We start from the raw sequence: 13,786 nt of genomic DNA on the forward strand, positions 1-13,786 counted from the left end.
TATTACAAAGACGCTGTACAAATGTCATTAGTATGTTACAGGCCAAACCACACAACATTGCGAGTCAGCGCTTCCCAGACTGTAGCGTCGTTACAAATCACTAGACAAAAAAATCTTGTGCAAAGATTTGTACATATTAATTGAAAATCTACAACGTACGAATTTTTAAGACGCAATTATTTTTTACGATTTTAAGGCATATATTATATATAATAGCGCATTGTTGATATTGCTAAATCTTTAGATACTAATATTGCTCGAAGCAATATAAGGTAACAAAATATTTATTTTAAATTTTATATTGATGTTTATGAGACGTTCGGAGCTGTATCACATGTCTATTGCCTAGTTACTCAAACTATTGGCTAACAATATATCTACAATATCTTAAAATAGATAGTACTAGTAGTGCTCGCGGCTTCGCCTGCATGGAAATTTGTGTGTCATAAAGTATTTCCCGCGTAAATCCCGACCCAGGAGATTTATTACAACCAGGCGACCTCTTCAACAGTAATCACTAATCAGTATATTTCAGCCAATATATATACAACCATTTTGTATTATTAACCTTTGACTTCCTTAAGAATTGCACTATCTTTTAGTAGAAACCGTACAAAAATCTGTTTAGTAGATTTTGAGAAAATCGATCACATGCAAACAGCTTTCAGGGACTTTTTTTATAATATGTATTATATTACTGTATATGTTAGATTACTGTAGCTGGAAAATGACTTCTACAAACCCATATCAATGTATAATCTCCCTTCCCTTTTTCCATGTCGTGGCTATGAACTCAAGTAATTTTTGGTAATAGAAGCTCACAGGCGACATTGATTGCCACCGGGAATTCCTGCTCGTTTATTTTACTAGCAATAAAAACTAATCAAGTTTCATAAAACTTACATAATTACTAATAAAAATATTCAAGACTTAACCTTAAGCAGTTGTATAATTTATTTTCCTCAATGATTTACAAGAAAATGGTGACGAATAAATGCCATCAAAACCATTACAAATATCAATAGGCATTTTTATATTTAGTTTAATCTCTAGAAGATGCGCTTATTTTGATATTTCCATATATGTTACTCGCGATGGACCGTCGCTAAAACACCAGCAATGAATAAAACATCACGTCAGAAAATTTTATTATCAACTAACCTTTATCTATGACTGCACTTGCTCCGAAATCGTATTTACTATAAATATGTAAACATACAAACGAATTTTTCATTGGCTGAGTAACATTTGAAATGTTTAATTACGACCATGGAATTATTATACTATCCATTGATGGGAATACTACCGAAGGGATACAATAGGGAATAAAAGATTTCAGGAGCATAAAGTATAAGACTCTGGGAAAGCTGCTCCATTCTTCAAGAAAACTCTTAATTATTTCTCCTCCCGTACTGACTATTATTTAAGAAAAACATTGGTCCGCAGATTCAAATCTCAAGAGCACACACCTCTATTCTAAACTGATGTGTATATTCTTTGTGAATTATAGTTTTGCTTTAACGGTGAAGGAAAACATCGTGAGGAAGCCTGAGAATTTCTCGATAGGAATTTTGAAGATATGTGAAGTCTACTTATCCACACTAATCTAGCGTGGTGAACTAAGACCTAATCCCTCTCAGTAATAGAGGGGGCCCGTGCCCAGCAGTCCACAGAATATAATTCAGTGCTGACATTATTATTAATGATCAAATAACTTTAAAAACAATCAATTACAGGTTACAACAGTACAATATGGCGGCGATGTTCAAGGTTCATAAATTTTTCCATTGTTGAAGCACTTTACTTATAATTTTTGTAAAGCTATACTGATAAAGGTTTTTTTTAATTTGATTATAGACACAATAAGACATACTTATTTAATTTATATTTCAATATACAAAATGCGAAGCTATTTTAACCTTGAAGCAATCTGTCAGATCGTTAATTTAACTTTAGCTGAACGAATTGTGATGTTGTTTGCAATGTCAGTTAAATTGTTTTAGAGGAAGGTTATAAAACCAGAGAACGTTAAAAAAATGCTGTGGTAATATTATTCTTGAGTCATGTAAATAGAATACTAACATTTGTATAAATCGATTTTTTATGTTATTTGTTCTATTAGGATGACCACTGTTCCCACGGATGTCGCAAAGTCAACTTCAGGACAAATTCCGAAGGTAGATGGCAGCATTCTAATTATAATTAATGGATTCTAGTATTAACAGCGACATTGTGTTACCAGGACGATTAGAAAAATCAGTATACGTTCCAATTATATTTAATGAATATAATAGAAGAAATATGCAATTGTGATCACAGAAGCCTTGAAAGCAAAAAAATGAGTCCTTGAAAAATCATGACAACCGCAAATGAACATCTACATGATCACAATAATGGTAGGTACGACGCTACACTTTAAGAAAAGAAATGCGTAGACAGAGGCGCAACTAATGCCGCCAATTTTATTCATACTAATTCCGCTCCATGTTGTGATAAGATAGCTTAACGCCATATTAGGCACATATATCTGAATCCAAAACTGAGTAAGGAAACCAAAGACACCAAGTAACTAAGGAAACCAAAATAACTTTACCCGACCAGGGATTTGAATCCGATATTTTCGTCAAGGCAGTTAAACGGTTATATTCATTAGTACTTTAAATAATAATTATGATTATAAGACAACATAAATAAAGCTATATTATATTTTGTTCGCAAGTGTTTGACCTTAATTTAATGTTTACCGCAACTTCATCAATTTCCTCACTAGCTTTATAATTAGAAAGTATTGTTTTGGCTTAATGTTTATTTTATTTTTCGTAGTTCAATTTTTTTTTACATTAGCCTCTATAATGCGATATATATATGTAATAATCTATAAATCTTTTAATATTTGAAAGACTACTTCAATGTCTCTTTATTAAAACTTAAACATATGATTTCCTTCCTAGATACTTTGGGCCATTGATAAAATCTCATATAAAACTTATGTTAATTGGCAGAAAAACTCATATTTTTTTTTTATTATAGGTAGTAGGATTTCAACATCCCCACAATAATAATTATACATCATATTTAATGTTGTACATTTCGACGATAATCCAAATAGGAGATAAACTAATGCGTATGAAATTAACTGTCTAGAATATTACTTAACTACATGAAGACCTCTGCTAAAAATACTTCTTCCCTAAAGATTTCCACTCGACCTTGTTAAAACATTTTACTTAGATAATTATTCCTTGTATAAGCTCACGCCTATTCCCGAAGGAGTTAGGCAGAAACGCAACTGGTACATCTACACTGAGCGGAACTTGTATCCCTATCATGTTGTGGTAGGAATATAAGAATAATTAATATCATTATTTGTGTTTCGAAGAAAAAAAAAGTTTACGTAAGTTTTCATATCAGTATTTATTTACATTAAAGTATAAAAATCAGTTATGTACAAATTTATAAAACTACCACTAAACAACTTAATATTCTCTGGAAATAATATAACAAAGAATAAAAAGTAGTTTATTGTAATATAACGTAGTTTATATATATTTAGTGAGTGACCACAGTTTTAAGCCTGAGGCGGGGCGGTTGCAAGGTAGGCGAGGGCGCGCTGGATAGCTTCAGGGATCGGGGGAGGAGTGGGGAGATGAGCTCCTTGGGGTTGGAAACCATTCTCGTTGGCGATGTAAGACAGCTGGATGTTGCCACCCTCCTCGCTGGGGTACTGGAACTGGCCTTCCACCTGCAGGGCTGGCTCTTCAGCACCAATGTTCTTCAGTGCTCCTCTCTCATCAGCCGAGATACCGTTGCCGGTTTCATAGGAGTACTGGTACGAGCCATCTGGGTTGATCTGGCTGTCTTGTCTGACGATCGGGATGGGCTCTCCTTGAGGAGCGGCGGCCGCGAGCGCCAGAAGGCAGGATAAAGCCTGTAAAACGAAACAATATTAAGGCACTTGTAACTTCTGACAGGGAATGCAATTTCCTCTTTTTGGAACTAAACACTTTCACATAAAATCACAAAGATTCACTGATGAAATATTCACTATTTTTATATTTAATGTTTTAAACACAACCACTTGCACTTACAACAATGGTCTTCATGTTTGTATATGAATGTCGGGGAAGGCAGTAGACAATGTTGATCTAAGATTGGCATATCGGTATATATACTAGCGGCTCACAACCGCCTACCACCTCGGGATGCTATTGCAGCACCATTTGGCACGTCAGAATAAATTCGACAAAACGCTAGTTAACCTACCGTAGTCATGCGCTTGCGTGATGACCAACAACATCACATTTAATTAACAACTATTCAGTCAAATTCTATACTCCGCGCCGAGCTTTTGTGTCTATGGTTGATTAAATAAATTATCACATAAATTTGACCGCCCATTGTAATAAAATTTGCAGTATACGGCGAAAAATTTTATTACTTCACCGAATTTCTCAACTTGACCTATACTCTAGTTGTGTCATTTTTGTATTGTATGTACTGTAGGGTAATATTAATAGTACATTAGAGGAATTAGGTTTCAAATGAGTCTTCTTTTTTCCTTAAAGAAATGTTTGTACCTATAATGCCACGAATATTTCTAATAGCAAAATTTTATATAAATAATAATTAAATAACGCAATTTATCCAGCATTTCCTTATACATCGCAGTTCCGAGTATCGGTATATTTAATATGATATTTTTTATACTGATAAAGAAAGTGACTACTATAAAATGGATGGTAGATACGGTTTAGTTTAAATAAGATTATGGTGTATTCATCGATGTTAGCCAAAATACCAGTATGCTTTAAATGGACGTACTCACTGACCCCAAAACACTACTCTTTGAAACCATTGCGATAGATTTCTCACTACATGCTAAATAGTTATCGAATCATATACTAATCATTTTACTACCTTCAGATGAGGAAAACTGAGCCATGTTACTAACTTTCCTGATATCACCACGTAAGTTTTATTGTTTCGCACCTTTCCACATTTGTGTGAATTCTTTTTCTTCATTTCATGGTTGACTGATTATGTTTCTATAATGTTAAATTTTATAACAATTTAATTTAACATCTATGTTGTTACGATGTCATTGATGAAGGTTTTAGAGTATAATTTATTATAAAATTCACACCTAAATTGAACACAAAAGAAATTTGCATGAAACGCCTTTTTCGAAATAAAAGCTGATTTGTGTATATTACCGAATAAAAGTAAATTCTCGTTATAAAACTAGGTGTAGAACGCGGCCTTGTTTGCGTGAAACATCATTTTCGGAATAAAAGAAGATTTGTGTTACCGGAAAATGTACCCTGTAACCTAATTCAGGATATGATCGTGGAAATGCAATAATGTCCAACGGCTACTAAGTTTACTATTTTCAAACATCTACACATCCAACTTTCTTTAATCTTTCGTATTTATAACCTTAACAGGAATTAGGATAGCATTACCAATTTATGATCATTTCTACACAACGCCGTCTTTCATCATAAGTGTAATAACCGCGTATAGTCTCATCCAAAACTTTGGTCTAGGTTATAAGTCGCTTTTATTTTTTAATGATGGATAGCGCAATCATTTGCCGCCAAGCATGCCTTCTCGGTACAATATTACATCACCCTGAAATTATCCTTCTGTAATACTATTTGGCACATAGCGTGCTTAAAATATGTCAGATTTGACATTGTAAGGCCTACACACATATAATTTTTGATGAGTAAACTATATATCGTGTTATTTCATAACCTCGCCTCATTCCCTGTTCAAGGGCAGGTAGAGATGTAATGATTTAACCATTTCGCCAGCCATATTTGGACCTTTGAAATAGAGGGAGAGCGTATAGCTATTTACTGGAAACAATTTGAGACTACACGCTGATATTGAACAGAAACACTCAGTATAACTTTCCCCGACGCAGAGACCGAACCCGAGACATGTGCACGAAAGTGATACCACAGACTCTATACAACTGTACCACTGAGGCAACATTTAGTTACTTAATATATAATAACATGTTTAAACACGTCTGTATGAGCTATTAGATTAGTCAGCAAAATCAGTGTTATCATATATTCCCTTTGGTCTCGAAGAAGTAGTAGTTAGTCAATGAGATTTCCAAATTTGCAAATATTTATGTGCAAATGGAATAACGGCAATGACTATTCTGTACTTCAATATTAAGGTAATATGTAGAATTAAACGCAAGCGGAAGCGGGAACCAAATTTGTCTAGTATCATGCTATATTTACCTAGGCCACATCTATAATAATCCGTCAATAACAAAAAAATATATAAGTACATAATTTAATAAACAAGATTCTGAGTTCACGGGAAGTTTGATTCCCTTGCGAGTTTCGAAAAGTTGTAACATTAACGGCTGTATCTTTTGATTGCGTTGGCATAGAAGTGTGATTTTTTCACAGCTCCAAGAGAAAGTAGACCTCAGTATTTAATATAAATTTCAGCTTAATACCTCCACGCGTTCCTGATAAAAAGGGCCTTGACAGACGGACAACAAAGTGATCCTATAAGGGTTTCGTTTTTTCTTTTGAGGTACAGAACCCTAAAAATGCACACAAGTTTGTCAGGAATGGAGTAATATTTTTTATGATATTACGATAATTTTTGCATAAATTAAAATGAAAAAATTCCATATTCAAAATCTATAAAAAACAATAGGTATCCAGTTTTGCAAACCAGTCTATCGAGGACATAATGTTTACGAGATAGGTATTAGGTATTCATAACTAACTGGATACGTTTTGTTAATTGCTTTGAACAAGCTTATTTAACTAACGAGGTACGCTAGGAAGCACGAAGCTTCATACACACAAATAAAATGATATTTAGTACCAACCTTTTTGTGCCTTAACATAATAAGAGCCACTCACTGACCTCCAGAATCTGACACGCCCGGGACGTACAAACTTATAATTTAATAAAATGAATCTGCATTTTGCCGTAGATTCGGATTTCACGCGATACATCCGGGATCCCAGAGCAGTTACCTGGTTTTTTATAATTTATAAAATAAAACATGTTGAACAGAACAAATTATTGTGTTTACATTTGAAACATCTACATTTGATTGTTTTTTTTAAATCCAAAAATGTACTTACATACACAATCACACATCACGCATTTATCTCTGAAGGGGTATGCAGAGTCATTACCAGGGCACCCACTTTTCGCCAAGTGTGTTCCGGTCCATGATGTGAGAGGGCGAGCCTATCGCCATATCAAGCATACATGCCAAACTTCGGCCTGATACCGAGCATAAAAACTCAAGTATCACTTTGCCCGACTCGGGATTCGAACCCAGAAGATCAGACCGCTGCCGTACCGTGCACACAGTACTCCTACGCCACAGAGGCAGTTTAATACGAGAAATGTACCTACTTAGTGGGGTTTTATTTTAACTATCGCATTGCTCTCTTTTTATTTGTTCGTGAGCGTATTTATTTAAGTATTTTAACATTTTAATAGATTTTTATAAACATAACTAACAACCCAAGTACAGTCACAAAACTCATTCATTCAATAAAGCGAGGCCATTAAAAATTTAAATGTCATCGCTTCATTTTCTACTACGTTTAATCCCTAAAATATGTTGCTTAAAAATAATATTTATTAATAAATATGTTAATATAGTTAACAATAACTTATAATTTATTTCTCAGAAAAATGTCTTCTTGGTTTAAACTAATCACTAATTATAGTATTATTATTCAAATTGTGTTAAAAACATTAAGGACCTATACTAATATAAAAATGTTGTTTATTATAATTATACATACATGTGGATAAAATAGTCTCAATGTCTTGATATATTACATAATTTAATGTAATTTTTGGGAAACGTATTGTTTGCTAATTTTAATTGAATACCAAAAATACACATTCCAATATCTTAAATATGAAGAGACGTTGAAGCAAATTCAGCTACCAGAGAGAAACGGATGTGCTAGACATATCACATTAAATTTGACTAAAACTTTTCGGTTATCTCATGGTTTACGTAAGGTGTTTTATTATCTGCTTTGCATATTTTATACAGATGTCACTTAAGTTGTTTGATCTTTGTCGTTTAAGCAAATTACGACGTATTAAAAATATACATCAAATATATCTTAAATGTTTTCAACACAATTTAGTACGATTCTCGCTTATGTCCCACGCGTAAAAACTTAATGGAATGCACCTTAGGCTTTATGTAAATGCCGAGTTTATTGTACGTTCATTAATTTGGCAACCTTATACCTTACTGTTTCAATTTACAATATGGAAATAAGAAGTTAATATAAAACATTCTAATTAATGAATCGAAATTAACTTAATTATTGGTATTAATAAAATGAAGCGCGTTGAACTCTTTTAATTCAAGAAAAGCTTATAACGTTTATTTTACGTACGATAAACAAACAAAAACTACACACGCATTATTCTAATATTATAAAAAAATAAGCATTTGTACATTGTGTATTGTGTTTATAGTTTGTATAAAAAAGTACAATAAAAGAAAAAACTATGCGAAAATAACATTTAATTAAACTTTAAGCTCTGTATGAATAAAGTAAGTAAATTTTCTCCCATTGGTATTTTTTCCCGTATGGCTATTTACCCGGATTCACACTATATTTTAAAAACATATTTCGAATAATTTAAATATATTTATAATATCATGTTTTTATTTAAGAAACATATAATTAACAAATTTTGTTAAATTAGTGTGCGTGTCGATTTAACCTCAACATTTAGTGTGCAACATAAAACATGTAATAACCATTAAGTAAGCGAACCCTTCATAAAACATTTATAACGTCGTTTATATTATTTCTTCAGCGAACTAAGTCCATACAATTGCCTGTTCTATTTAGAGACCTATTAATTAAACTCTTTGTGATAGGAAGTGATTTGTTCCGTTTATAAAACATTATTTTTGATATTTACTTTCATCAATATTCTAAACAGGAACTTATATTTCAAGTATTCATACCCTTATAATTGATTAAATATGTATAAGGTGAAAAAAAAGGTTATTAATATCATCATATCTATCATCCGCCGTGTTGAACCAATTTTATTTTTAATTTCCAACCTCAAACAGAGTAAGCTTGTTCAGATGTGAACCTGCGTAATCCCTAGAGATGTTCTGAAAATAATCCTCAACTATTGCAATTATATGTCTGCTTTTTCTTCAGAGATGTAGCTGTGAACTTTTATATAAATACAAAAGAAAAATATATCATCTTCATAGAAAACGTTTTGATTCGCTACTATCAACAATATCAGGAAAATAAAGTCAATTGTACTTTATTTTCATGATATTGTTAATAGTAAACTTTTGTTTAAACTGTTCCAAGAACGCGTGATGAAGTAACAAATATCTATAGATCAATAGATGGAAACTTACTGAGTATTTAATTTTAATTTGTTTACTAAATACTCTGGCCCTGGATTTTATTTTAACACAAACGCATCATTATTATTTCTGTATGACGGTATCGTGGAGTGTGTAGGTGTATGTAGCTATCTTTGTGTTACACTTTTTAACTAATCATATTGGATATGTGATCAGAAGTCCAATAATGATTTAAAGTATTTAGTTTTATTTTTCTCTAGTTTTTAGCTACGGCGCCGACAGTGCAATCTTTTTTTAAACGGCATAGTAGTTCCTTAGTTTGGCGCGATCAAACAAACTCTTCAACTTTGTATATTAGTATAGATTAAAATGGATATTATGTTTTGTATAAAACACGATTTAAACTTAAGAAAAGTTATTCTAAGTATTTTGAAAATATTACTCATACATATCATAATTATCTTATTTAAGGAAATGATCAATAAATCTTTGTTTATAGATTCATCAGTCTTTAAATTGTTTTGCATATTTTTTATCTTAGATTTTTTATTGAATATTGTCTTATGTCTAATTCTATGTAAAATTTGCTACAGCCAATAGCAATCGCAGTCCCGCCATTCTTGACGATTCTTCATAATATGACTGTTTATAATAAACGGTGATAAAACATTTAATGGTCAGTTTAATATAATGTAGATATAATTTAATGTCTGTTTGAACTTATCTTCTTGTTTCATTTAATCGTTACTTTGTACTAGAATTTTATGTTTTTAATGTTCAAATAAAATAAAATTTATATCATAGCTTTTGAAATTGTATATAATTTTGCGGATGCGTCTTAGTGTTGTTACATAATACAAATTTACATGAACACGGTAGGTATCAACAGAATAAAAGGATAAATCTGAATTAGTTACTGTATTAAGTATATCTGTGGTACAAAATTATAAAATATAGATCACTCAACACTAAATGAGTATTATGGTTTGACTAGATGAAATTATTAGGCTTGGGGTGCGTCGGCGGGTGCGGGAGGCGCAGTGGCGAGGTAGGCGAGCGAGCGCTGGATGGCTTCAGGTACCGGGGGGGCGGTGGGCAAATGGGCGCCTTGCGGGTGGAATCCGTTCTCGTCAGCGGTGTACGTAAGGGAGATCTGCTCTCCGTTCTCGCTGGGGTACTTGAACTCGCCCTGCACTTCCAAAGCCTCTACGTCTCCAACCTTCTTGAGTTCACCCTTCTGGTCAGCGCTGATGCCGTTGCCGGTCTCGTAAGCGTATTGGTACGATCCGTCGCCATTGATTTGGCTGTCGTCACGGACTATCGGGATGGGCTCGTGTTCGGGCTGCCCTTGGGGAGCGGCGAACGCCACCGCGACCAGCATGGAAACCAACACCTGCAAATAAAGTCAATATTAGTAAAGTCACCATAACCACTTACTCAAAGACACGTGTTCAATTTAGACGAATTTGGCGTGTCACTTTAAGCGGCTCATTTGAATATTTCGTCGAGAATCTTGTCTCACATATTTAAAACACATTATTATTGAAAACAGTATATTTGCATATATCAGATCACAAAACTGGAACATGATGTTATTATCACTACACTTGCAGCGTCACTTTATTGTTAGATGAATAGGTACATTACTCGACGAGTGATCATAAGTAAGCACTTGTAACAATGGATACTCACAATAGATTTCATCTTGTCTTGCTTGGTAGTTTGTTAGACAGCTGAAGACAACTGTTGTCGAATGATGCTTTTCATCCTGAAAATTTGGGTATTTATAGTTAGATCTATTTGACCACCTCTACAATGCCAATTTCACAATTCATTGCTATGTCGCAAAATCTATGAAATAAGTAAACATTAGATACATTACCTCGACGTATGTATGCTAAGTTAGCGCTGCAACGTAATGGTTGTCAACAAACCTAACGGATTTTCCATTTGTTCAGTGTTGGCCTTACCTCTGTGTTTGGTCAGCGCTAAACATTTTTACTCATTCAAGTTTTTACATTCAAACTACAACGACGTGTCGTATTGGGAACAAGTATATTAAAGTATATAACTGTTAACATATTCCCAAGTCAAAGTCAAATTCGATACAAACAGCACTAGCAAGGTCTAAGATGTTCAGAGTTAGATTTATGATAGTGAAGCTATTAAATATTAGTTGTACCACAAAATCAAAATATCCTTGCAACTACTGACTTTGAACCATTAACTAAAAGGTTGAATGTTCATTAAACACAGGTTTCATCACCGAGGCATTTACAATACATTTGTACTGAAGGACAAGTTCGCGTGTATCGTTCGTGACAGCATTATTTCTTCAATTACACGGGCCGTCATTCGTGTCCACAACTCTAATGTGCCGCCTTAAGTTAGAATTAAGTGAATCTCAAGATTACTTAAAATAACATTAACAATGTTAAATAGCAAATAATCTCGTTTGATTTTAGATTATAATATATTTAACGGTACATTAAACTTATTTACGAATTACAATGTATTGCAATGGTGTTACTAATATGAATATGTTGTTTAGTAATACTGTAACCAATCAATGAACTGTAGCTGAATGTTTATATTTGCAAATAATTCATTGATATCGTTATTAGTCATAGTCATTCCGTAAAAACAGAATATTTTAGAAGACTTATCGGGAGTCCCAACCCGTCATCACAACTCTTGAAAGGTTTTATATTGTTAAAACCTTTGTTTAAAGTTCAATATTTATAAGTTCCTATTATGTTTAAATGAAAAATGAAAAAGTAATGATTTATAAAATTTAATTTTTATGCGTCTAAAGTATTGCTGTTTGTTAATCACATTTTATTTACTTTGTGAATGTTGTCTGTACTTATATGCTGTTGGTGTACCTCATTAATTAATATATAATTAAATATATATTAACCCATAATTTGGTAAATAATTGACTTTCAAATATTCAGATATGTTCAATGTCAAAGCCACAAGTCAATCAGTAGAAAGATAACATTTAAAAAAATAACTATAAACTTACTCTTTGAAGGAACTACGTAATGTTTTTCGTTAATATATTAATATGAATATAATTTACTGTTTGTAGACCTCTCATATGTGAGAGTCCGCCTGGGTAGGTACCACCGCAATGTCTATTTCTGCCGCCAAGCAACAGTGTGTAGTCATTCTTGTGTTCCGGTTTGAAGGACATTGTAGCCAATGTAACTACTGGACATAATGAGACTTAACATCTCACCTCTCAGGATGGCGATCGCAGTAGAATACCAAACAATATTTTGTATTTCAAGGTGTCGGATGGTCTTTCTACTGTTTATGGGCAGTCGTATCGCTTACCATCAGGCGAACAGCAAGCTCATCTCGTCATTCACAGCAATAAAAAATATTTATATTCAAACGTAACGTTTGCCACTTGTTGTAACTATCCGAAAAGAAAATTGTATGTCACGATAAATTATTACGACAAAAAAACATACACTACCTAAGAATTTCATAATAGAAATATCATAAAAAATGCAAAATGAACGTATGTGAAAGAAGAAACCTTGCCAAACTTAATTACGTAAATTAAAATATATGCTTAAACGAAATAGTACTCGTCTTGTTCACACATTCTTCGCTTGTGTAAGGTACACAAAACAATTGTAATTACACATTTATCTGTAACTGTATCTGTATCCAATTGTAATAAGAATAAGCTTATAATACAAACCAAGTACCTACTCTTTAACAAACGCGTTAATAAGTTTCTTAATTCTCCAATTACATATTGTAAAGGTCTTGTGTATTCTGCAAGTCGGAGCATCAAACACCTTTAATTATATATTACATTATACCGAGTCGAGTGACATATCGACTGCTATCGTCACATTATGCAATTGGTATAATAGTCGTCTTTATGAATACGTATTCAGACAACAAAGGATTTCACTCATATCTGTTATGTAAACCACATTGGAGTCACTTTTGTTCAACAGAATGCCTTTGGGCTTGCTGTATTATTGCTGCATTGATCATTGGGAGTGGTATATGACGGAATGATGTACGGTTGTGACGTGTGATGTCATACGACATTACAAAACAGCTATTAAATTATACTAAAGCATACAAAGCTATATTTAACCATGATTATTCAAGGTTTACTATATACTTCATCGTTTATTCATTAGTATTCCATGTTTGCGTTCATTTGAAGGAGCAAAAAATTTTAGGTGAACTGCAGTAGATCTCAAAGAATTATGTACTAAAACCGCGTTTAATATCTTATTGAGGATTCAATTATTAAAAAAGTATTTTTATCATATTTAAGTTCATCTTCGTTCAACGTGGCAAAAGCTAGCCTGATTGTGAACTGTATCTGTGTCCCAGAACTATGTAATTTCTTGCAAAATCTTGCATTAAAAATAA

General features: G+C 32.9%; 2 protein-coding genes across 2 annotated transcripts; both read right to left on the bottom strand.

The window, feature by feature from the left end:
- Nucleotides 1–3,399: 3,399 nt before the first annotated feature.
- Nucleotides 3,400–4,192, bottom strand: LOC115444666 (larval cuticle protein LCP-17). Its single transcript, XM_030170534.1, has 2 exons — nucleotides 4,089–4,192; nucleotides 3,400–3,928 (listed from the first exon to the last, which is right to left on the bottom strand). Exons 1-2 carry the CDS (start codon nucleotides 4,101–4,103, stop codon nucleotides 3,569–3,571), a joined length of 375 nt encoding a protein of 124 aa, XP_030026394.1. The 5' UTR covers nucleotides 4,104–4,192; the 3' UTR covers nucleotides 3,400–3,568.
- Nucleotides 4,193–10,174: 5,982 nt separating this feature from the next.
- LOC115444672 (endocuticle structural glycoprotein SgAbd-8) lies at nucleotides 10,175–11,147 on the bottom strand. Its single transcript, XM_030170539.1, has 2 exons — nucleotides 11,066–11,147; nucleotides 10,175–10,766 (listed from the first exon to the last, which is right to left on the bottom strand). The coding sequence occupies exons 1-2, from the start codon at nucleotides 11,075–11,077 to the stop codon at nucleotides 10,377–10,379; spliced, it is 402 nt and encodes a 133-aa protein (XP_030026399.1). The 5' UTR covers nucleotides 11,078–11,147; the 3' UTR covers nucleotides 10,175–10,376.
- Nucleotides 11,148–13,786: the final 2,639 nt, after the last annotated feature.

The sequence above is a fragment of the Manduca sexta genome, chromosome 26, assembly GCF_014839805.1.
Source record: "Manduca sexta isolate Smith_Timp_Sample1 chromosome 26, JHU_Msex_v1.0, whole genome shotgun sequence".
Classification (NCBI taxonomy): Eukaryota; Metazoa; Arthropoda; class Insecta; order Lepidoptera; family Sphingidae; genus Manduca; species Manduca sexta.